Source organism: Lygodium microphyllum, chromosome 27 (assembly GCF_053477565.2).
Source record: "Lygodium microphyllum isolate KBCC chromosome 27, Lygodium_microphyllum_v1.1.10, whole genome shotgun sequence".
Classification (NCBI taxonomy): domain Eukaryota; kingdom Viridiplantae; phylum Streptophyta; class Polypodiopsida; order Schizaeales; family Lygodiaceae; genus Lygodium; species Lygodium microphyllum.
In genome coordinates, this window is record NC_141161.1 from 59,407,106 (window position 1) to 59,429,325 (window position 22,220).

The window sequence follows — 22,220 nt, forward strand, 5'->3', positions numbered from 1 at the left end:
CTAGATATTATTGGTATTAGAGATATCCCAGTTTGCTTCGAGCAATATGTTTACTTTGCATAATGCACACCATGTTTCGACTTTGACTAAAAGCCCTCTCTACTAGACAGTTGGATGATGCAAGTTATTTTGCATCCTCTAGGAATTCCTCATGGAAGCTTACCCGTGGGAATCTTGTTTTTGGCACTGGATACCAAGTTTGGCATTTTTTATCCCTTATATCTAGGTCTATCGACCATGTTTAGGCAATTACTACAATGCCAGATGTATTGGTATGGCATTCATAAAGTGCAGTCAAAAAATGTGCAAGCACACATCCCAACCTAACATATCAACCATGTTTTAGCAATGGCTGCAATACATGTATTGTTATGGAATCTATAAAGTGCAATCAAAAAATGTGCAAGCACACATCCCAATTTCTTCTAGATGAGAATAACATATTGATTTTATTTGTGCTCAACAAAGCATCATCTTGATGCCATTGAGATCCAAGTAAACTGGTATGTATGAACCTTGAAAGCCAATATCCACGTCTTGAACAGTACAACACCTAGTAATTCGTGAGTACTATTTGAAAGATCTATCCAACCGTTTTGGAGTATTTGTCATAGTGTGGCATCATGTAGCAACAAGATTTGCAGAAACCATGAGCACAATATGTAACATTGATTGAATTCAACAGTGCATTGCTTTACAAAAACATAAAGATCTTCTACATGCTAAATTTCCACGTGTTAGTTTGAGAACAAGACAACAGTTCATGACTACTTGCTGTACCCTTTCACAACAAATCTTGCACATCTAATGAAGCAACTACAATGAACATTTGCAACCACTGAAGTGTGTATTATTTCCGGTTTTCTTTCAGAATAGATTTTACATCAACATTTGTTTCCAAAAATTGCCAAAGTTTCCCATGGTGTGTTTCGATAAGACATGGTTATCACCAAGTGTATATACAATCAGCTGTGGATTACATAACACATCCAATGTTTTGTGAAGAACCTGAAGGAATAGATCCAGAGCTTGGCTGCCAAGAAGGTTTAAGCAGCTGAGACTTGTGAATTAAAAGGAAACTTCCTTTGCACACTCTTCCAATGAAAAGGGATTATTTAAATAGTCTGGCTTGGATACAGCCATGATGATCCTGCAGCTTTCAGGACCTGAATGAATGTGCTGCCTTTCAACCAGAGAGTCTCTCACACCTGTCAAAACTCTGTACCCAAACTGTAATAAGGTAGTGGTGGAAGGTGGCATTAGGGAGGTAGTATCCACTTTCAGAGAATGCAAGATACAGCAGCTTTGAAATCCTGATCAAACCTATCCTCTGAAAAATACATAGCCCGTTTCCTTGCTGCTGCAGCAATTTGTAACCGTTCTTCTTCTGACATTCGCAACACTCTGATCATTGCATCTGCATACTGATCAACAGACTCTGCAAGAAATCCAGTCCTTTGACCATCCTGTTCAAGAACTATGTCCATCTTTGGCCCAGCAGAGTTATGTGCTGAAACTCAGTAATGTCAAATTTATGTGGTCAAACTAATATTTCTTCTTGCATTTATGTGGTCAAACTAATATTTATTCTCGCATTTGAGTACAAGAAACTGTTGATGCATTAAAAGAGAGAAGGTTTGTCAAAGAAGTACCTATAGGTATGGCACCTGCTGCCATATACTCAACTACAACTATTCCAAAATGCTCATCCAACATTGCATGCAAACCAGCTATTGCTCCTCCCAACAGCTCCACTAGCTCTCTGCAGACAAAAAACCGATCAGCAGCAGCTAAAATTCATTGGTGTCAACTTAAAATGAAATAAAAACCCCAAAACTTCTCTTACTACTGTGATGAAGCTCAAAATTAGCATTATTCTGTTGTGTCACATTAGTACAACCTAGCTAAAGTAAAATGCTTCCAGCAAGTGAGAATAAATTACATGCAACTTTGTAGCAAAACCTTTCTATGCAACAGCTCTCAGATTACACGATATAGCATGCAAACCCCTGGCGAACGTCTAACTTTACTTCTCTTATCTCATATCCAGTTAAAAACTGCTGCTTAATGATGCATTCCTTGCATGGCCTTACATGTAGGACACATTTATGTGCAAGTCCACTTGATCTTGAATGCCCAGATCAGAACACAAGATTTTTATCTTCTGAACACGATCCTCATCTCCCTTGTGCCTGCAGCTTCCCACAAACTTCAATCTAACACTCCTCTTTTTCTTTCCTTCGTACAAATAATCTGTATTTATTTGCTTTAGGACTTTAGCAAAGGCCTCTATCTGCAAGCTATGAGCCTGCAAACACAGAAGAACTCAATGTGTACTCTCAGTCATGGTTCAGTAGACAAGTTACTTTGTCTTATGGTTACCTTTTCTGGTCTGAACTGAGCAACAGAAACAAAAAATGTATGATCTGTATTTCTCCTCAAGGAAAGGGCCTGCTGGTCCAAAGCTCATCACTAGTTAATTAAAATTGAATTGTTGTCCTGCATCAGCAGAACTTTAACTGAATCATCATCCACCATAAAGATATATCTTCATTTGATGAAAAAAAAAACACCATCCCATGAGAAAATGAAGATGACCAACCCATGAGAAAATGAAGATGACTAGACCACCCTTGATAGAGCAGCCAAATATATAAAAAGGAAAAAGGCAGAAGAAACAAGAATCACCTAACTCTACAAGAGGGGATTTCACCTGAAGAGTGTGTATACCACATGGAGGGTAGACACGTTTCACTCGTTCAGGAATCTTCCATAGCTTTTTAATATGTGCCTCTGTCCAAGAAGAGTTAACCATTGCTAGATGAGCACAATGACCCGCAAGTCCATATAATGATACCATAAGGCAGTAGTAGACTGCCTTTGCAAGAGTGAGAAAGAAACTGCAGTAAACCAATTCTCCATTACACAAGTTTGTCAATCTTCAAAGGCTTTCATAATCAGCACGAGATATTAGAATAAGGTGAACCCTTTTACCTTTTAGCAATCATTTCATTGTTGTTGTATGTTGATGTACGAACAAGAACTCTTGCGAGCATATCAGAACTGACAGTAGGATAATGAGTATAGCATATAACCTTACAGCCAAAGAGACGGGCAAGTGGATAGGTGAAAGCATAACCACTCGTATCGAAGAAGATTGAAGGTGTCAAGTTTATAAGAGCTTCAAGTCCAAGTACCATAGAACCCAAACTCTGACCTAAAAGTGTAAAATGAGGATATGTTGAAGCTTCCACCCATTTCCTCTTTTGTAGTTTTACCACCTGAGAATATCCAATGTAAATGGGTATAAGAGGTCTACAACAAAAAACACGATGATCAACAACCAAAACCATTGCACTATGCTTACAGTTGTATACCCCTGCTATGTTGCAAGTTGCAACTAAATATAATGGATAAAGATTCGCAAGTTTTGCTTACACAGTTTTGTTTTCTAGCATGTGTAGGTTGTGAACACTAGTGGATGCAATGTACAAGTCCCCCTTAGGTGTAAATAAGTTCAGAAGACAGCCTAGCATAATCTCTAGTACAATGTGTTGTTAGCATTCTACATATCCTAGGTGGTAAAGCTCATAGACAAAGGGCATTTCTATTTTGGAGCAGGTCCATTTAATGCTGGCTGACTACGTTTCAGGCTACATTTTATGCTGGCCAACCTGCTCATTTTGTTGTATTCCTTCAGCCTATTCATCGGTTCTCTCTCCTCTACTATTCAACACAATCATACAAGCACACTGCTGCTTGCTAGAGAGGGAGACTGCTGGCAGCTGCACTCTACTAGTTGCCCACCACCTATGCCTTTGTACATTCTCATTCTATACACTCTTACATTCATTTACTACATTGATTCATTCACTTCAGAGTTCTCCTTTCTCTGTTTGTTTTTGCATTTTGCATTTAGGGTTCGAATTCTGCACGTCACTACTTGTGTCTCTATGTTTCTGTCGTGGTCATACACTCTGCATTTCCTCCGTGCAAGCCCTAGTAGTGTCTTCACACTTCCTTTTCCTCCTCCTTTTTCTTGACTTTCATCATTTTCGTTCTTCTAATTCTTACTTTCCTCCCCCCCTTTCCTCCTCCTCCTAGTGTAATCTGTGTGAAGGACCGTTTGGAACACGTGTCCAAGGATATTGGGCCTTGCACAAACATGTCAACGGATGTAAAGATAACCCTCGATCTTTGGCGCTCAAAACAACTAGGAGTTAAGACTTCATAAGGAAGAATCCTCTCGTACAACATCACATGAAAACGATGGAGCTCAAGTTAGTCAGACATTGTGAACATCAAAAAGAGGTGCATCTACATCTGTGCCGGGTAGTAGCACAAAAAAAAACTCCATTGGTATATCTTCTAGTGGGCAAAGGGGCTCGTTGCAAGGCACAAGAATCCATGCAGAGCTTCAAAAGCAAGCAATGGCAAATGCAACTCAAGAGCTTACATGTTTATTCATTCAATGTGCCATTCCTTTCAATGAGGCTATCACATGACACTAGAAGAGGACTATTATGGCAGTTAGTCACATTGGATGCAAGTGGAAAAGTCCCTCGACTAAGGCATTGTGCATATGAGAGTTGAGAAAGAAAAAAGCATTCACAGAGGCTCAATTTGAGCCCTTTAAGGAAACATTGGTCAAATATAGATGCATGATCCTATGTTCTGGGTGGTCACACATTCATAGAAGAAATAATAATGCCTTAGTGTCCTCATGCAAAGGCAATGTATTTCTTAAGGTCATCAATGTCTCTACCTCATGTAATAAAAGCATAGATTTACGAAAGAGTATAAAAAGCTGAGAAGAACCTATGGAATAGATGGTGCAGGTGTACCAATAGACAACTGCCTCGGAGGACCGTGCATAAGAGAAGGGGAATGGAGCCTATGTAAAGCCCACACTCCTGCCAACCTATTGCTAAAATAGCTCCTAAAGAAGAATCCTCGAGAGACACGGTCCACTTGATGAAGACAACCTAGGTACCAAATCAGTAAGTCCATAATCTGAGAGGAGTGGAAAGCCCAAGTCTGGAAATAGGACTTCTAAAATGGAGGTAGAGGAACAATCTAACAATAATGACAAAGTGCCAACACCACTAATAGGCACCAAACAAATGTCACCAACAATGACTAAACCCTCAAAGGGATGAAGATCATGTAGCATATCTCTTCATGGAGTCATATGACTCGAAGCACCACTATCAATGAGCCAAGGGCTCTTTGAAGACGAGTCAACCACTGAAGAAGGCTCCTCCAACTCATGGATATGAGGAAAACTGAACTCATGGATAACAACTGGTGTAGAGGTAGAGGAAGGCCCAGATGATGTAGTTCCATCCTTCGCTCCCAAACGAAGCTGAGGATACTTCTTCCAACACTTCACCGCACGATGTGTCCCCTTCCCACACTATGGGCATCAAGGCTTCTTGGAATGTGTGTTAGAGCCTGAAGAATGCTCCTATGCCTCCTTCTTGGGCTTGGCCTTAGTTTTCTTTTGCTTCTTATGTCCCCCTCCCATACCTGTAGTAACAACTTCTATGGAGCTAAATCCACTAGCTACCTCCTTTAGATGCTCAGCATGCTCCAAGACAAGCAGGGCAAGCTCCTCCCATAGAAAAGTCTCATGAGTCTCACAAGTCCTCAATGTAATAGGGCTGGTGTACAAGACATCGCATTTTGGAGAGAGCACTTAAGTCAAAAAAATCATATCCTCTGAAGAGATAATCCTGCCAAGGGAAGAAAGCTCATCCCTCATATCCTCCAACCTATTGATGTGATCCTTCATGGAAGAAGAGTCCTCAATAGCGAGCATTTGCAATTTTTTCTTAAAAGTAATCCAATGAGTAAATATCTTTTGATGATACAAAGATTCAAGCTTTGTCCACACTTTTCGCTGCCTACCACAACCTGCATGTATGCACTAGGACAGAATCATGTAAGCTTTGTCCACACTTTTCGCTGCCTACCACAACCTGTATGTATGCACTAGGACAAAATCATGTAAGCTCGTAAAGAGGAAAGATTGAGCTCTGGAATTGAGCCGGTCCCATAGGGCTGCACAATCCATCATCGAGCCCACTCTAGAATCCTTCACAAGATAGGGAATAGGGTGGGTAACAAACTCCCAAAGATCAAAGGTATCTAGGATACATTCCACCTTGCACGACCAAAGCAAATAATTGGATCTGTCCAAACGGTCTTCTTTGGAAAGAGAAGGAAAAACAAGCACTTGTGCTAACAGTGCCATCATAGGCATCCAAGGGCCAAAAGGATAGGCCCCAACGGAAGACATGGAGAGAGGAGGAAGGAGATGGTTGCTCCAATCTATGTGACCTATTAGGAGAGGGTTTCCATTTAGAATGGGGTTGGGACCTCCAATCTCTCACACCGCCTTTCAGAGGAGTGATGAGAGATCTCCTTGCCAGAGTCATCACAACCACTGGACCGGTGATAAGGCATCTTCAACATCTATAAACACCCACAAAAAACTGTGTTTTGTTGTAGATGGTCTCGACTGTAGAAATCAGCTACACCTCCACAATAGGAGGACTGTAGATGGTCCTGTGTGATATGGAACAATAGAACGCAAAAAATTGTGTTTCCAGCAAGGAGCAAATGGCTGAAAAATCTGTGTTTTCAGCCTAGGGAATCTCCTCTCGAAGAGGTAACTCTGCATACTCACTTCGGCAATGATACCATGTGAGTGCGCAACAGAAGAGAAACACACTCACACACACACACACACAGAGCAAGAGATGAAAAAAGAAGTATGCACTAACTAAAAAGCATGTTGAGCACAAAGGAGAGGACTAATCAATCCCTGCACACAGCCAGAGGCATCATTGAGGGCACTGGATCAGGCTGAAATGATGGCAGCGGCAGCGACAGTGGCGGAGAATATCCAGCCTGTTGTCCATGCCGGAGATGGAGAAGACTACAACCACCTGATGGAGCACCTGCTAAGGAACAAAAGATCTGCCAACTAGTGAGGGGCAGCTATATATAGCAAAAGACCCCAAAAACTAGCAGACCAGTAAAATAGCCTCTAAATCTGGCTGACCTGCTGAATAATACACTAGGGCCGCAATAAATGCAATCTGATTGCACAAAGAAATCTGGCAAACAGTGACATGGCATCTTGGGCAATCCATAGGCAGCAAGCAAGCACTGGTAGGGGCTGGAAACTGACTGGGAATGCAAGAAATGCACACAAAACTCGACTGAAAGAAGAAATGCATTCTCTAGAATGAGCTATCTCCTCCGTCAAAGCACAAAATAGTGATGTCAGAGCTCCTAATGTCCCCGTCTAACTCAAACTAAGGCTCACAAGGAAGAGATGACCAAGCATGACAAACACGACTACTAACAATGATAACCTAATTTAACTCAAATTACAACAAGCACTAAATCCATAAATCTGAAAATACATACTTTTTCATTTAATCTTGGACAATCAACACCCGATTGGCCCCAACAATTGGCACCCTTTGTGGTATTTCTTTATCTTGTATTGCTGTAAGTTTGAAGTACACCAGATATAGGTTGATGCCTTCAATCTTCAATACAAATGACTATTATAAATGACCAGCACAGCTTGGGCACGATTCGCCCCTTGATTGTACAACAATCTAAGCTCAATTTGGGTCTTCAATCGCACATGTGGTCTGCAATAATTTGGGAATGGGCTATCCCTTGAATCAGCTGCAAATTAAAGCCTTCAATTACTACACCATGTACTTGAGTCTTGAGTAATTGAGCAAGGATCCAAAGGTGGCTATGGAAACCCTAATGGCTGCTATGAATTAAGGTTTTAGCAGTAATTTCTTCCATTGCTCTTCACCAATGGTGGCTAGAATATGCTGAGAATTGCTAAATGTCAGAGGATGAGAGAGAAAATCAGCTCAAAGGAGTATCTTTTGAATGATAGCTCTAATAGCAATTCTAATGGCACCAACAGATTTGAAACGGATTTAAAAACAACTAGCAAGCTGTCCTCTTCTATCTCCGCCTCTCACTAAGGCAAAGAAAACCTGCTGCCCCTTTCCTTTTGTGTTGTGCAATTAGTTGTCGCCTCTCTTAGAGCTCATCCAACACTAACTCCATCCCTCAACCCCCAAATATGGAATGATCCTCAACCAAGCCCTCAACAACCTTCTCTCAAATTGCATGGGTAAATTTAAAGAAGCGACAACCTCTTTTGCCACTTGCCAGCCTTCTAATTATAATTTCTAGCTTTATATAATTAAGTTTCAAAAGTACCTAATTAAATTTTGAAAATTAATTAATTATCCATTTGATCCTGCCCTAGAATTGGCGAGCGCCCATTTACAACTAATGTGCTCACCCTCATGGGACATTTAATGCTCCCAAAAATTAATTGGCCTTGAACTAGCATTAATTTATTAATTAATGCCTAGTCCCACAATGTCACCACTAGACACTTAATAGCTCAATTAATGGCGTAAATCCCAATCTAACACCAAGTACCCACAAGCACCTATGTGACATAACTTTGTACAACTTTTGCCAATATCACACTCTCTGCACTTGGGTAACTTAATCCATTGCCATGACTTAGTTGACTTGCACTTCACATGCGCACAACTTAATAATGCCAAAGCTAACCATTACAAATACATGTCCTTGTGACACAAACCTTCCCCTTGAAATCCTTGCACTCATCCCCAATTGCCCTATAAGGTGACAAAAGCAAAGCAATACTAAATTCAAAAAAGCATAGGCATCATAGTCAAAAAACATTGGCCACTACTCTCAATATTGTATTATTGCCAAACTCTCATTGAAATTTCGAGCCAATATAACTAAGTCATAACTTACCAAAAATAAATCAAAATCACATGGGACGCATCCATTGACTCTAAAACAAAAGTATTCTAACCAAACAAATAGAGTAAAGCATAAACCATAGCTAAACTATCGATGGCATCCATTAACGCCTCTACTATCCACAAAAGTCGACTAAATACCATTGATTGCTAATGATCATCCACTAAAAACCAGTGATTGATAATCAATTGCTCATGATTGTAATCTGATGCAAGTGTATAGTTTCAAGCCATGGTAAAAACTATATCCATTTGTGTACCAATTGCAATGACTAGTACACTATTCTCTTATCTCATCTACAATGACTCCTCCATGGTGCAATATTGATGATAAGGTTACAAGCCTTGACTATCTAACTTGGGAGTGTAGTGATGAAAGCTTGGTTTGTGCAAAAGGGACTCTAGTATATCGTTTCAGGATCTACTTTCAATCCTCGAACTACATCTCCTCCTCCATCTAAATGGGACAAAGACAACTAAACAAAAGTACTCCTCAACAGGGACAATGATAATGCCAAGGCATATTCAGCTCTTCTTCAGTGCATCTCAAAGGAAGTCTTATTGGTAGTTACCTCTTACAAGACATCTCCAGATGAGTGGAAGAAGCTTTAGCTAATGCACAAGGCTCTACTACCATGTGATCCTATATGGCTAGTTGCAAACTATTCATGTTCAAGGCAATTGAAATGATTCAATCATTCCTTCTAAGGGTGACACAAATGCAGGATCAACTTCGCACATGCAATCTGCCCTTCCTAATGCCCGTCTTCTGAGGACCATACTCTACAAACTACCTCCAAACTTTGATGGTGTTGCCAATGCCTTACGAGCTTTGAAATTAACAATACTATCAATTGTGATCATATGATCTCAATGCTACTTGAGCATATGCCTATTTTGCATTTACAAGGGAGGTTACCATCTCATTCTTACGACCACCCTTCGAAAAGTTTTGGTGCTTCAAAGAAAAGTGACAAGCTAACAACAATAATAAGTCGATGTTACCATTGTGGTAAAAAGAAGCAACCTTGAAAGAATTGCAAAAAACTAGAGGCACTGTAGAAAGAGGAGGAGAAGAAGAAGAAGAAGGATAAGCACGCAACACTGCTCCAACAAGTCACAATCCTCCGATTTTGAGTCCAACTCAGGCCACGCAATGGCAGCCACACCAACCTCTACAATATATAGCCCAATTGGTGTTGTCATCCCTGACAACTCTCCAGTGCCAAAAGAGTTTGAGATAATGGTAATAGTGGGGCATCACAACCTCATCCATAGGCAAGTATGGTGGACCCTAAGCATGTCTTTCTATATGCAATTTACCTAATTCAAAACTTGGAGCTAGTTTGCGAAAATTTCACATTCATGATGGGATGTTTGTCTTGCTCCTAGTCCATTCTCACATTAGGAGAGTACTTTGGCAGTCCAGCTGAAAACAAGGAACCCATGGTCATGATAGTGCCTTCCATGAACCTAGTTCCTAATAAGCATGGAGATACAACTATTTCTATTTTCTCTGACCAATAATTGGTACAATCGACATTGGCCTCACTCTCTTTCAAGATACATAGTACCTTGGTGGTGGCTTGATCACCCACTCCTTGGGTATCCATTGCCCTACCTACCTCCTTGTTAATACTAATCACCCATGATCACAGAGAGGGTGTCAGCATTGTACATGTCCTCGATGGTAGAGCTCAAAGCCAAGGGGATTTCTATTCTAAGGCAGGTGCATTTAATGTTGCCAACTACATTTCAGGCCATATGTAATGCTAGTGGACCTGCTCATTTCGTTGCATTCAATCAGCCTATTTATTGGCCGACTCTCCTCCATTGTTTAACACAATCATATCAACACACTACTTCCTACTAGGGAGAGGAAGAGACTGTTAGAGATCACAGCCAGGCAGGAGGCAGAGTGCAGTCGGACAGGTGTGCAGTCGGACTGTACAGTCATACTGCCACGTGGCAGTCCGACCTGTACAGTCAGTCGGCTGCATTTAATGCAGTCGACAGGGTATTTCTGGCGCCTTATTTTCTGGCAGATTCTGGCTATAAATAGCCGACATCCCCAGCAGTCTCGTACACTTCTCTGCTCGCAGATTACAGACCGGTGACACGCGCAGATTCCGTCTCTGTTCGCAGATTTCATACAGCAGACAGTGCAGACTGCAGTGGACTTCGAGGTGAACAGCAGGTTGCATCGTCGAGGTGGAGACACGCAGTCCAGCACACTGCGCCCGTGTATATATCTGCATATCTTTGTATGCAGCATTCTTTATACAGCAGATCTTCATCGTCCACTGTCTCTCTCTCTCTTCTCTCTCTGCGTTCTCTCTCTCTCAGTCCTACGCTTCCGCACCGCTGCACTCTGACATGGTATCAGAGCAGTGTATAAGGGCTGACTGAGCGCAGAATCAACCTGAAGAGGAGTTTCCATCGCGACACAAATTTGCATTTTTTGCATTTAAGGGCAGACAGGAGGGCTGCGCCTTGGAACAAGGCTGAAACGAGTGTGGGCGCACAAGAAAGGAGTCCAGGTGGTGGATTTGCTGTTGTTTATTGCTGTTTGACGCGGAGGAAGTTTGAGTTTTCAGCCTACAAGTGCAGGTTTTGCTTTTTCATCGCCTCCAGCGGGTGAAGAAGGTTCAGGATGCGGAAGAGCCTTAGCAGGCTGAGTTTTCCCAGTCAGAGGGGGCTGCTTTTGCGTTTGTGAAGGCATTGCAGGTGAAGATGTCTATAGAGATGGACTTGGAGTTCCAGGCGATTATGGACCGGAAGGTGCCTGTCTTACCGGCTCTTCCTACAGATCAGAAGCTTGACGACGACAACTACCGCATTTGGCGCATCATGATGTTGGCCATCCTTGAGTCCTATGATTTGGCGGAGTTGGTACAGGAGGAGATTGACCGGCCCTCGGTAAGAGATGAGTCCAAACTCTCTTCCGATGCTCGTGCGGAGTTGGCCAAGGCCCAGTCTCATTGGGGCAAACTGAATGCCAGGATTCGATCCTTTCTCTTTCTATCATGCACTACAGCCGTGATCGCTCACATCGAGCACTTGACGGTGGCTCGGGAGATATGGGTGGAGCTTGATCAAATGTACAATCGGATGACCCTAATGAAGAGGGTTTCTTTGGAGGTACAGATGCGGACCTTGTCCGTAAATAAGTCTTCTTCGCTACGGGAGCACATTAACAAGCTAAGGCAGCTTCAGATGCACGTTCAGAATGCGGAGAAGCCGATTTCCTCCGAAGACATGGCAATCACTCTATTGTCCCAGTTGCCGCCACGATTCGGTACATTTTACTCTGCCCTTATTGCTTCGGGGCGAGAGTCTACTCTTCGGTGGAAAGAGTTGGTTCCTATGGTCTTGGACCAAGAGGAACAGTTAAAGGGACAGAATGCTTCCAAGTCGGAGGCGTTGACAGGTCAAGCCTCTCAGAAGAAGAGGAAGGACCAAAAGAAGAAAAAGGGGGATAACAAGTCCAAGAAGGACAAGGACAAAGATTCCACATGCCATATTTGTGGAAAGACTGGCCATTGGAAGAAGGATTGCCTTGACAAAGACACGAAGGACACCAAGAAGAAGGATACCAAGGATTCTGGAGCGGTGGCTGCACCCTCATCAGCTGCATTTCTTCATCTAGCTGTCATTGAGGACGCTTCACCGAATGCTTCTGATGCTGCACTGACGGCTCCTCAGGCTCGAGAGTGGATTGTTGATAGTGGTGCCTCACGGCACATGACTCCTTCATCAGATGGTGTTGCCCAGCTGCGACCCTCGCGTGGGCAGATTCTCATTGGAGACAGCTCTTCAGTCTCTGTTGCAAGTTGGGGTAAGATGCAGCTTATTCCGGATGGACGAGGTGGCACCCATACCTCAGAGGTTTTGCATGTACCAGGATTAGGGTACCATCTCCTTTCAGTTCATAAGATTTGCTCCCTTGGCCTTTTGGTGGAGTTTGACAGTACTACGGTGCGAGTCCTTGATCGGGGATCGAGGAAGGTTCTCTCATCCGGATATGAGGAGAATGGCATTTACAAACTGAAGTCTTCCACCGCCCTCTCTACTTTGCTTCTTACCTCACAGTCACAGTCCGAGTTATGGCATGCTCGGTTTGGTCACCTGAACTATGACTATCTTCGGAGGGCGTCACGTGAACAGCTTGTTCGAGGGTTGCCGGATATAGTGGTGAGCCAGCAGCCATGTCTCTCCTGCATTCGAGGGAAGCAGCATAGGGATACCATTCCCCACACAGCTTCGCGGCAGTCTACTTCATCGATGGAGCTCATATCTACGGATCTATGTGGCCCTATGAGGAATGAGTCCCTGCGTGGGAGCTCGTACTTCATGCTGATCGTGGATGACTATAGCAGGATGACATGGGCCTATTTTTTGGCACTAAAGTCAGAAGCTTTCTCGCACTTCAAGGATTGGCTTCTCTTTGAGGAAAACCGATCGGGCCGGAAGTTGAAGACCTTGCGATCCGACAAGGGAGGTGAATTTGTTTCTAATGAGTTTGCTCGATTTTGTGCAGATAGAGGAATTCACCAGGAATTTGCCAATACCAACACTCCTCAAGAAAATGATATTCTTGAACGGAAGAACCGCAGTGTGATCGAGATGGCGCGTACCATGATGGAGCACCGACAGATCCCTCAGGTTCTGTGGGCCGAGGCTGTGGCTACTGCAGTTCACATCCTTAATCGATCCCCTACTTCGGCCGTGGAAGGGATGACCCCATTTGAGGCTTATTTTGGGATGAAGCCAGATGTTTCTTACTTTCAGGTCTTTGGGTGTGATGCCTATGTTCACATTCCCAAGGCTCACCGTGATAAATTTGAAGCAGCTTCACGAAAACAGGTATTTGTTGGCTACAGCTCCCAGTCCCAAGGCTACCGACTGTATGATCCCGTCAAGCGGGATGTGTACACTAACCGTGATGTGCGGTTTGTGGAGGTTCCGGCTACTTCAACGGGTGAGGAGCATCCCGTTCTTGGAGATCCAGGGGAGAGTTGGGCTCCTTCTACAGTTCCACTAGAGCCCATGCCTTTTGATTATGATTCTGTTTCTGACACAGAGTCTACTGCTCCACCGGACACCTCTGAGGAGTTACTGCCGGTGGATATTCCAGAGTCTTCTGCTGATGGAAAACGTGGAGGGGAGGTTCGGCCTCCTCCTCGCTGGGCCCGTGACACACTCCGTGATTCAGGGATCGAGGGGGTTCCTGAGGAGTGGGGACCGCAGGATGGTCCGTGGCGGTCACAGAGGTACCAGGTACATTCTACAAAGCTTGTTTGCTCCAACTATTGTTTGATAAACCGTGTAATGCAGGATCGAGAGCCCACCTCCGTGAAGGAGGCTTTACAGTCCGCACCATGGAAGAAAGCTATGGAAGCTGAGTTGGAGGCTATTGAGAGGAATGGCACTTGGTCACTCGTGCCTCGCCCCCCGAAGAAGAAGATGATTGGAGTTAAGTGGGTCTTCAAGACCAAATACCTCAGCGATAGTACTTTGGATAAGCACAAGGCTCGCCTTGTTGCTAAAGGTTTTGCACACCGCCCAGGTATTGACTGTCATGATACTTTTGCCCCCACAGCTCGTATGGCGACCATTAGAGCTGTTCTTGCTTTGGCTGGCCATAGGCGATGGCCTGTTTATCAGTTGGATGTGAAGTCGGCCTTCCTCAATGGTGATTTGAAGGAGGAGATCTACGTTGAGCAGCCTCCTGGCTTTGGTTCTTCAGATGGGAAAGTCTACAGGTTGAAGAAGGCCTTGTATGGCCTCAAGCAGGCTCCACGTGCATGAAACGAGAATATTGATTCGTTCCTCCAGGTTCAGTTGGGATATCGACGGTCCAAGGCCGATCCGCAGCTGTATGTTCACACTTCCGAGGATGGTTGTGTGTTGTTTGTCTTATATGTTGATGATTTGATCGTCACAGGTGATGATGCACAACAAGTCCAAGAGACGAAGTCAGCTTTACATCGGACATTCGAGATGACGGACTTGGGTCTACTCCATTTCTTTTTGGGCCATGAGATTTATCAGTCTCAGAGGGGGATCTTTATCTCTCAACAGAGATATGTACAGGAGCTATTGGTGTCTTTTGAGATGGAGGATTGTCGAGCCCTATCTACTCCTATGGATCCGAATTGGAAGGCCACTTCCCATTCCGCTTCTCCTTTGGCGGATGCGTCCCGCTATCGACAGTTGATTGGTTCCTTGATTTGGCTTCTCAACACCAGGGTTGATCTATGTTTTGCTGTTGGGCTCTTGGCAGGGTTCATGAGTGAACCTAAAACGCTGCATTGGCAGGCTGCTCAGAGGATACTTCGGTATCTGAGGGGGACGTCTGATTTAGGAATTCATTACCCCGCAGGGACAGATGGGTCAAATCTTGTACTTGCAGGTTGGAGAGACTCGGATTGGGCCGGTGATGTGGACCACAGGCGGTCTACTACAGGTTACTGTTTTACTTTGGGTGCAGGTGTTATTTCATGGAGTAGCAAGAAGCAGCCCACGGTAGCCCTTTCGTCTACTGAGGCGGAGTATCGGACCGCGTCTTCCACCACATGCGAGGTTGTGTGGCTTCGGAGATTATTGGAGGAGCTTGGGTGCCCCCAAACTCGTCCTACATTGCTGCGATGTGACAATGAGAGTTGCATTGCCTTGGCAAGGAACCCTGTTTTTCATGCCTGGACGAAGCACATAGAGATCCAGTACCACTTCATCCGCGAGAAGCTTCTGGATGAGACTATCACTGTGGAGTACTGCAAGACGGAGGACAATCTTGCGGATTTGTTTACGAAGGCACTTCCCCAGGCTCTACTTCGGAGACATTCCAGATCCCTCAGGCTTCTGCCCTGCCCAGGCTCTGAGAGGGGGTGTTAGAGATCACAGCCAGGCAGGAGGCAGAGTGCAGTCGGACAGGTGTGCAGTCGGACTGCACAGTCGGACTGCCACATGGCAGTCCGACCTGTACAGTCAGTCGGCTGCATTTAATGCAATCGACAGGGTATTTTTGGCGCCTTATTTTCTGGCAGATTTTGGCTATAAATAGGCGACATCCCCAGCAGTCTCGTACACTTCTCTGCTCGCAGATTACAGACCGGTGACACGCGCAGATTCCGTCTCTGTTCGCAGATTTCATACAGCAGACAGTGCAGACCGCAGCAGACTTCGAGGTGAACAACAGGTTGCATCGTCGAGGTGGAGACACGCAGTTCAGCGCACTACGCCCATGTATATATCTGCATATCTTTGTATTCAGCATTCTTTATACAGCAGATCTTCATCGTCCACTGTCTCTTCTCTCTCTACATTCTCTCTCTCTCAGTCCTACGCTTCCGCACCGCTGCACTCTGACAAAGACTAGCACTCTGTTGGTTGCCCACAACCCATGCCTTTGTGTATACTTCTGAGCCATGGTATATGGATTCCATTTCTTGAGTTTTTTCTCTCTTAATTCATGTATTCTTGCTCTTCTTTTCAATTCTTTGTGTCTACAATAGTTCTATCAGCTCTATCTCTTTGCTTCCATAGCTCCAAACAATTTCGACATGTTTCAGCAAGCCAATCAAGTTATCGACAAGTGTCTAGTCTTAAGCAGGTGCCATGAGATGTAAGTATGCAAAGATACTCTAACGGTTTGATAGAACTATTTTAAAATGAAAGATTGCCTATACCTCTCCAATTTTGCACTTTGCATATCCTTGCAAGAGGTAAATAGATCGATGAAATGGGACTCCACAAAACTACTACAAGAACAATTCAATAGACCACTATTGAGCTAAAAATGCATGGCAAACTAATTAAATATTTTAAACAGCCCCAAAACATGTAATTACCGAAACATTCATTAAAAAGGAAACATGTTTCTAGAGGGTTTCTATGTCTCGTAAGCAAAACCTTAATTTGGGAGGATCCTTCTACATCTATAAATATACAAGCTGCCCACCATTCAGCCCAATCCCCCTTTTTGCAAGTCATATCAGTCTATACTCTCTCTTGTTGTTGGCACCCAATTTTCAGCCTTCAACCTATCTACATCAGTTGTCCAACCTCCATTGATTGCACCCCTACCAAATGACCTGTTTTCTGCTGCTACCAGCCCGGACCCCAAGATAGTCTGCATTTTGCTCTAAGACTGCCACATCAGCAGTTTTCATCAGTTTTCCTCACTTGTTGCCTGCATTTACAACCTGTCCAAACCTCCCTGAATCAGCACTCCCTTGTCCAGCTGTTGCTTGACTATTCTCAGCCTCAAGAAATCAGTTTCCAACACTTTCCAAGTGGTACACTGCTGCATTCAGCCAAATCCAACCACTAGACTACTGTGTTTTGGTTACCAACATACTATCCTTCCATTCTCAGATTTATCTCAAATCCAATTGGTGGTTACAACACTTGGGATCCATCTCCGATGGACATCACTTTCTCACTACTCTCAATGCTCTGCCTTTGAGCATCTTGTACACTCTTTCCATCCTTTACAACATTGATTCATTCACTTCAGAGTTCTCTTTCTTTTCTATGTGCATTTGTGTTTTTGCGTTTTGCATATTCTGCACTATTGTCTAAGTTACTATGTTTTAGTCGTGTTCATACATTCTGTGTTTTCTCAGTGCAAAACCTAGCATATCTTCACAACCATGATCAGATAGGTGATTTCACGTCCACAAACAAGGACATGTCAAAAGATGATGTACCAACGAGAAAGTAGGGTTTGCGGGGAGGAACACGGAGTCAAAAGATGATGTACCAACGAGACAGTAGGGTTTGCAAGGAGGAACACAAAGTGAACTCGGCAAACATGGAGAAGAGAAGAGAAGAGAGAAGAAACTCTGCTGAATGGAATGATGAAGTTCCGAATCATGGAGTGAATGTGATACAAGGGAATAAGGGTGCCATAACACAAGGAAGATGATAAAGACAGCCATGAACCACGAACCGCAATGTCCTCCTGAAGGGGTGTGAGGGTAGTGGAGGGGCTGGAGAGAAGAGGTGACGGATTGAATGAATCAGCCGTGAGGAATGAATGAGAAAGTGGCCCATAAATAGGCATAGTCAGTCTAGGATGGCACCCCTTTTTAGGGCTGCAAACCCTAAACGTAAACCCTAAACACAAAACACAAAATCCAAGATTTCCACCGGAAAGGAAACCTGCAATAAAGACCAATAGACAGAGTAAACTAGAGAACCCCTAACACAACCTCGGAAGAGAAGCCACTAGCTCCGTGCACCCATGCTGAAAGGAATACGAAGGCCTCGTCACCAAGTCCTGATTGAACCTCCGACGTCCTGATCCAGGTGATACCTGAAGATCCTGGGTATCAATAGAAGAGATGATTGGTCGAAGACAACCACCCCAAGAAAGTAGAGGATGAGTGAAGAACTTCATGTGGAGTAGGTTCCCCCTCTGAGATGGGAAGTGGAGGGGCCCCCGCTGAAGTCAAAGAAGTAGATGCCCCCTCAGAGGGCAAAGAGAAAACATCCCCCTCTAAATCCCCATCTGAAGTAGATAGGGAATCCAAAAACTCATGGATCACGGACTCTGAAATATCTGATGACGAAGGAAGTGCCGCCAATCGTGCCAAAGAAGGTATCTGGGGTGCCAAAAAGCTCCTAGAGGTAGCCTCTCGAACCTGAGTAGTCGAGGGTGGGGAAGGGTAGGGCTCAGAATGAGCAAGAGGTGGGCAACAGTCGCTATCTCTTAGTGGAGCAGACTAGGTGGCTGAAGAAGAGGAAGGAGTCGAGCAGCCACTGTCTCTCGAAGGAGCAGACTGATGAGGAGACGGTATCAAACAATCACTCTATCTCGATGGAGCGGACTACAGTTCCATAGGTCGTGGAAGCCACTGTACTTGAAAATAAGTGGGAAAAGACTGCCACTGGCATTGCGACGATATCTCCAAGAGGTTGTAGCGCCAATCGATCCTCCATGTGCTCGAAAGGACGTAGTGCGCATCGGATGCATCTTATTGCCTTGAGCATAGTACTCTGATAGCCGAAGCAGAACAATCTTTGTGGCCCAAAAAGGAGAGGTGCCACAAGGAGTGCCTAGTGGAAGACGCATATACTCCGAGGGGGTGGGAAGCAAAGGTCGAAGTCTGCAAGCATCGGTGGTGCGTCCGGTGCTGCCACAGTAGGAGCATGCAGTAGTCTGGATATGTGTTGGTAAAGAAGCCATGGATACCAATATGCCTTGCTGAAGAAGGAAGAGGTCAACCACCATGAACCACAAACCGCAATGTTTGCCTCAAAGGGTATGAGGGCAATGTGAAGTACGAACCGCAATGTCCGCTGCAAGGGATGGGAGGATAGTGAAAGGACTGGACGTAAGCTGCCTATGGGAGGAGGATGCAACTAGTAGTAAGAAGTTGCAACCAGTAGAAAAACGCAGGTGAGGAGAGAGAAAGACTAAAAACGCAGGCAAGATAGCCTGCAGGAGAGAGAAATACTAAAAACACAGGTAGCAATAAAGAAAGACTAAAAACTCTTTTCTTTAAAAACGCAAGCGACAGGTGAGAGAAAGACTAAAAACGCAGGCAGGACAGCCTGTAGGAGAGAGAGAGAGACTAAAAACGTAGCCAACAGGTGAGAGAAAGACTAAAAACGCAAGCAAGACAGTCTGCAGGAGAGAAAAAGACTAAAAACGTAGGCAGCAGGACTAATATGACATGGTAGGCTGTACGGCAACAGGTCTCCACATGAACAATAGTCACCTGGCCGGAATCAGCTCCAAACTGCGTGAAGAGGACTGGAAATTAGGCGCTAACTAATGGAGACAACAATGGACAATTTCGACTGAGATGTCTTCCGCGAACGAGGTGTGGGCAGCAAACTGAAACACCTGAAATCTGCAAAAACAAGATTTTGATGTAGCCGAAGAAGAAAAGAAGTGGATGTCGAACCTACCACCAGTCTTTGCCTTCACTGGAGTAGAGGATCTTCACTACTAGGTGAGCAGATCCAGCTCTAATACCATATCAAAAGATGACGTACCAGCGAGACAGTAGGGTTTGCGGAGAGGAACACGGAGTGAACTCGGTAAACATGGAGAAGAGAAGAGAAGAGAGAAGAAACTCTGATGAATCGAATGATGAAGTTCCGAATCATGGAGTGAATGTGATACAAGGGAATAAGGGTGCCGTAGCACAAGGAAGATGATGAAGACAGCCACGAACCACGAACCGCAATGTCCTCTTGAAGGGGTGTGAGGGTGGTGGAGAGGTTGGAGAGAAGAGATGACGGACTGAATGAATCAGCCGTGAGGAATGAATGAAAGAGTAGCGTATAAATAGGCATAGTTAGTCTAGGATGGTGCCCCTTTTTGGGGCTGCAAACCCTAAACGCAAACCCTAAACGCAAAACACAGAAACGCAAATTGTGGGTGAAGGGTAAAGGGTTTCTCTACAGGGCATTCATACCGTACGTCCTAGTAAGGTTTGTTGAAATTTTTCCCCCCATTTCTCACCCTTCAAGACAAGGTACAGACAAGCTAGGAGGTAGGGTTTCATGCTATAGACAACCAATTTTTTGTCTGAGATTGGAACCAATGAAACCTCCACAAACTTACAAGAATAGTTCTTGAGGATGTCAACAAAAGTAATTTCCTAGAAACTAATGTAGATGCAAGTATGCAATGTTGGGATTTTCCTAGAAGCGTTAAAACCTCTAAAAAAACAATTAAGTTTTCATCTTTAAGAAAGAGAAGGTGGTTGGAGAAACACTAAGATGCCCAAACTATGAGCATTTAAATTTTTTGGCTAAAAATCATAAAAATCAGGATCTAACTCGAAGGTTTTGATCATATTAAGACACGTTCTACAAATTGTTGATTTCTCGATGGTTTCTTGCAATGCCTTTGATCTACAAACGCTCACTAGCTTAACTTCATTGTTGGGCTCAAACCAACTTTGGTCCTTTGAAATATTGTTCATAGACTTGAGCCTCTAAACCCTAGAAATGACAGCATTACGTGTACCCAATTTCACGAAGTAACCACTCCCATACACAATAATCATGAAACACATTTCACTAGCACTGAAATAGAAAACACTTGAAATGTTTGAAACATTTCACTAAAACACAAAGTGTCTTGAGTGAAATGGCTAGCTGAAACATAGTTTTTGAATGGAAAATTTTTGTTATTTCTTGGTTTTTGGAGGGTTTTTGCACATTTTGTATACAAGATAAGATCATTACTGATCTCATGTATATGAAAAAATATGTCATTTGTTGACATGAAAGGATTTGCATGGTATAAACATGTAAGTTGAAACTCGTTATTTATAAAGAAAGCAATCTCATATGTATTGATCAATCGTTTCACTTGGGAATTGTCCAAAGGTGAAATGTTTCAAGGGTGAAACATTTCGCAGTTACTTTGCTCCCATGGTTGTCCAACCATGTACCCACACCACTTTCCCACAAACCTGGCCAATCTTCATAGTGTCTGGAAAGTACTTTCTTCCCAATATGCGTGTCTAGAAAGTACTTGTTTGCTAAGACCGTTGAGAATCATTAAAGTTCTTAGCCATAGGACCTAGAAAGACTAGTACAAAAGCCTAAAGAGAAAACGGAGAAAACTAGTAACACATCTAGCATCAACATTTGCATTACAATCTCTAGTCTCCATTGCAAACCCTACCGTTCTTTGCATACAAAGCCCCCAAACATGGATGATGCCTTCCCAAACCAATCTACCAAAGGGACCACCAAAATGTGATGGAGGACATCCCTTGTCAAAATGACATGGAGCTATAGAAGCAAAGAATAGAGCTAATGTAAACACATAGAACTAAAGAAAAGAAGAAGCACACATGAATTCAAGAAATAGAATACATATACTAAGGTTGAAGGCACAACAATGTGCACAAAGGTACATGTTGTGGGTAACCAATAGACTGCTCCCAGTTTCACTCTCTCCAACAAGATGCAATGTACATACATAAGAGAGATGTGAGACAAAGAAGAGAGAGCCTATAAATAGGCAATAATTGTTAAAGCTGGACAACTAAATGGAGAGCGACAAGGCGAGATCCGACCCGTTCTTGGAGATCCCAGTGATAGTTGGGCGCCAACAACTATTCCTTTAGAGCCTGTGCCTCTTGAGAACTCTTCTTCAGATGAGGAGCTTAGCTATCAACCACCAAATTTCCCAATTGCTCCCCCACCGTGAGCAATTGGGAAACTTCAACAAGTGGAGAGCAACAAGACAAGATCCGACCTCCTCCTTGCTGGGTTCGTGACACTCTTCGTAATACAAGGATTGAGGGGGTCCCTGAGGAGTGGCAGCCACACAAGATGGCCCGCAGCATTCTCAGAGGAACCAAGCACACCACACTAAGCTTGTTT

General features: G+C 43.8%; 1 protein-coding gene across 1 annotated transcript in view; it reads right to left on the reverse strand.

The window, feature by feature from the left end:
- Nucleotides 1-822: 822 nt before the first annotated feature.
- LEW3 (UDP-Glycosyltransferase superfamily protein) overlaps nucleotides 823-22,220 on the reverse strand; it is a 41,734-nt gene continuing 20,336 nt past the window's right edge. The window contains exons 2-7 of the mRNA XM_087669528.1: nucleotides 2,995-3,281; nucleotides 2,714-2,900; nucleotides 2,383-2,451; nucleotides 2,094-2,308; nucleotides 1,653-1,762; nucleotides 823-1,510 (exon numbers count right to left, since the gene is read on the reverse strand). Of these exons, the coding sequence (XP_087525654.1) occupies nucleotides 1,281-1,510; nucleotides 1,653-1,762; nucleotides 2,094-2,308; nucleotides 2,383-2,451; nucleotides 2,714-2,900; nucleotides 2,995-3,281 (1,098 nt within the window). The 3' untranslated portion in view covers nucleotides 823-1,280. The remainder of the gene's footprint in view (nucleotides 1,511-1,652; nucleotides 1,763-2,093; nucleotides 2,309-2,382; nucleotides 2,452-2,713; nucleotides 2,901-2,994; nucleotides 3,282-22,220) is intronic.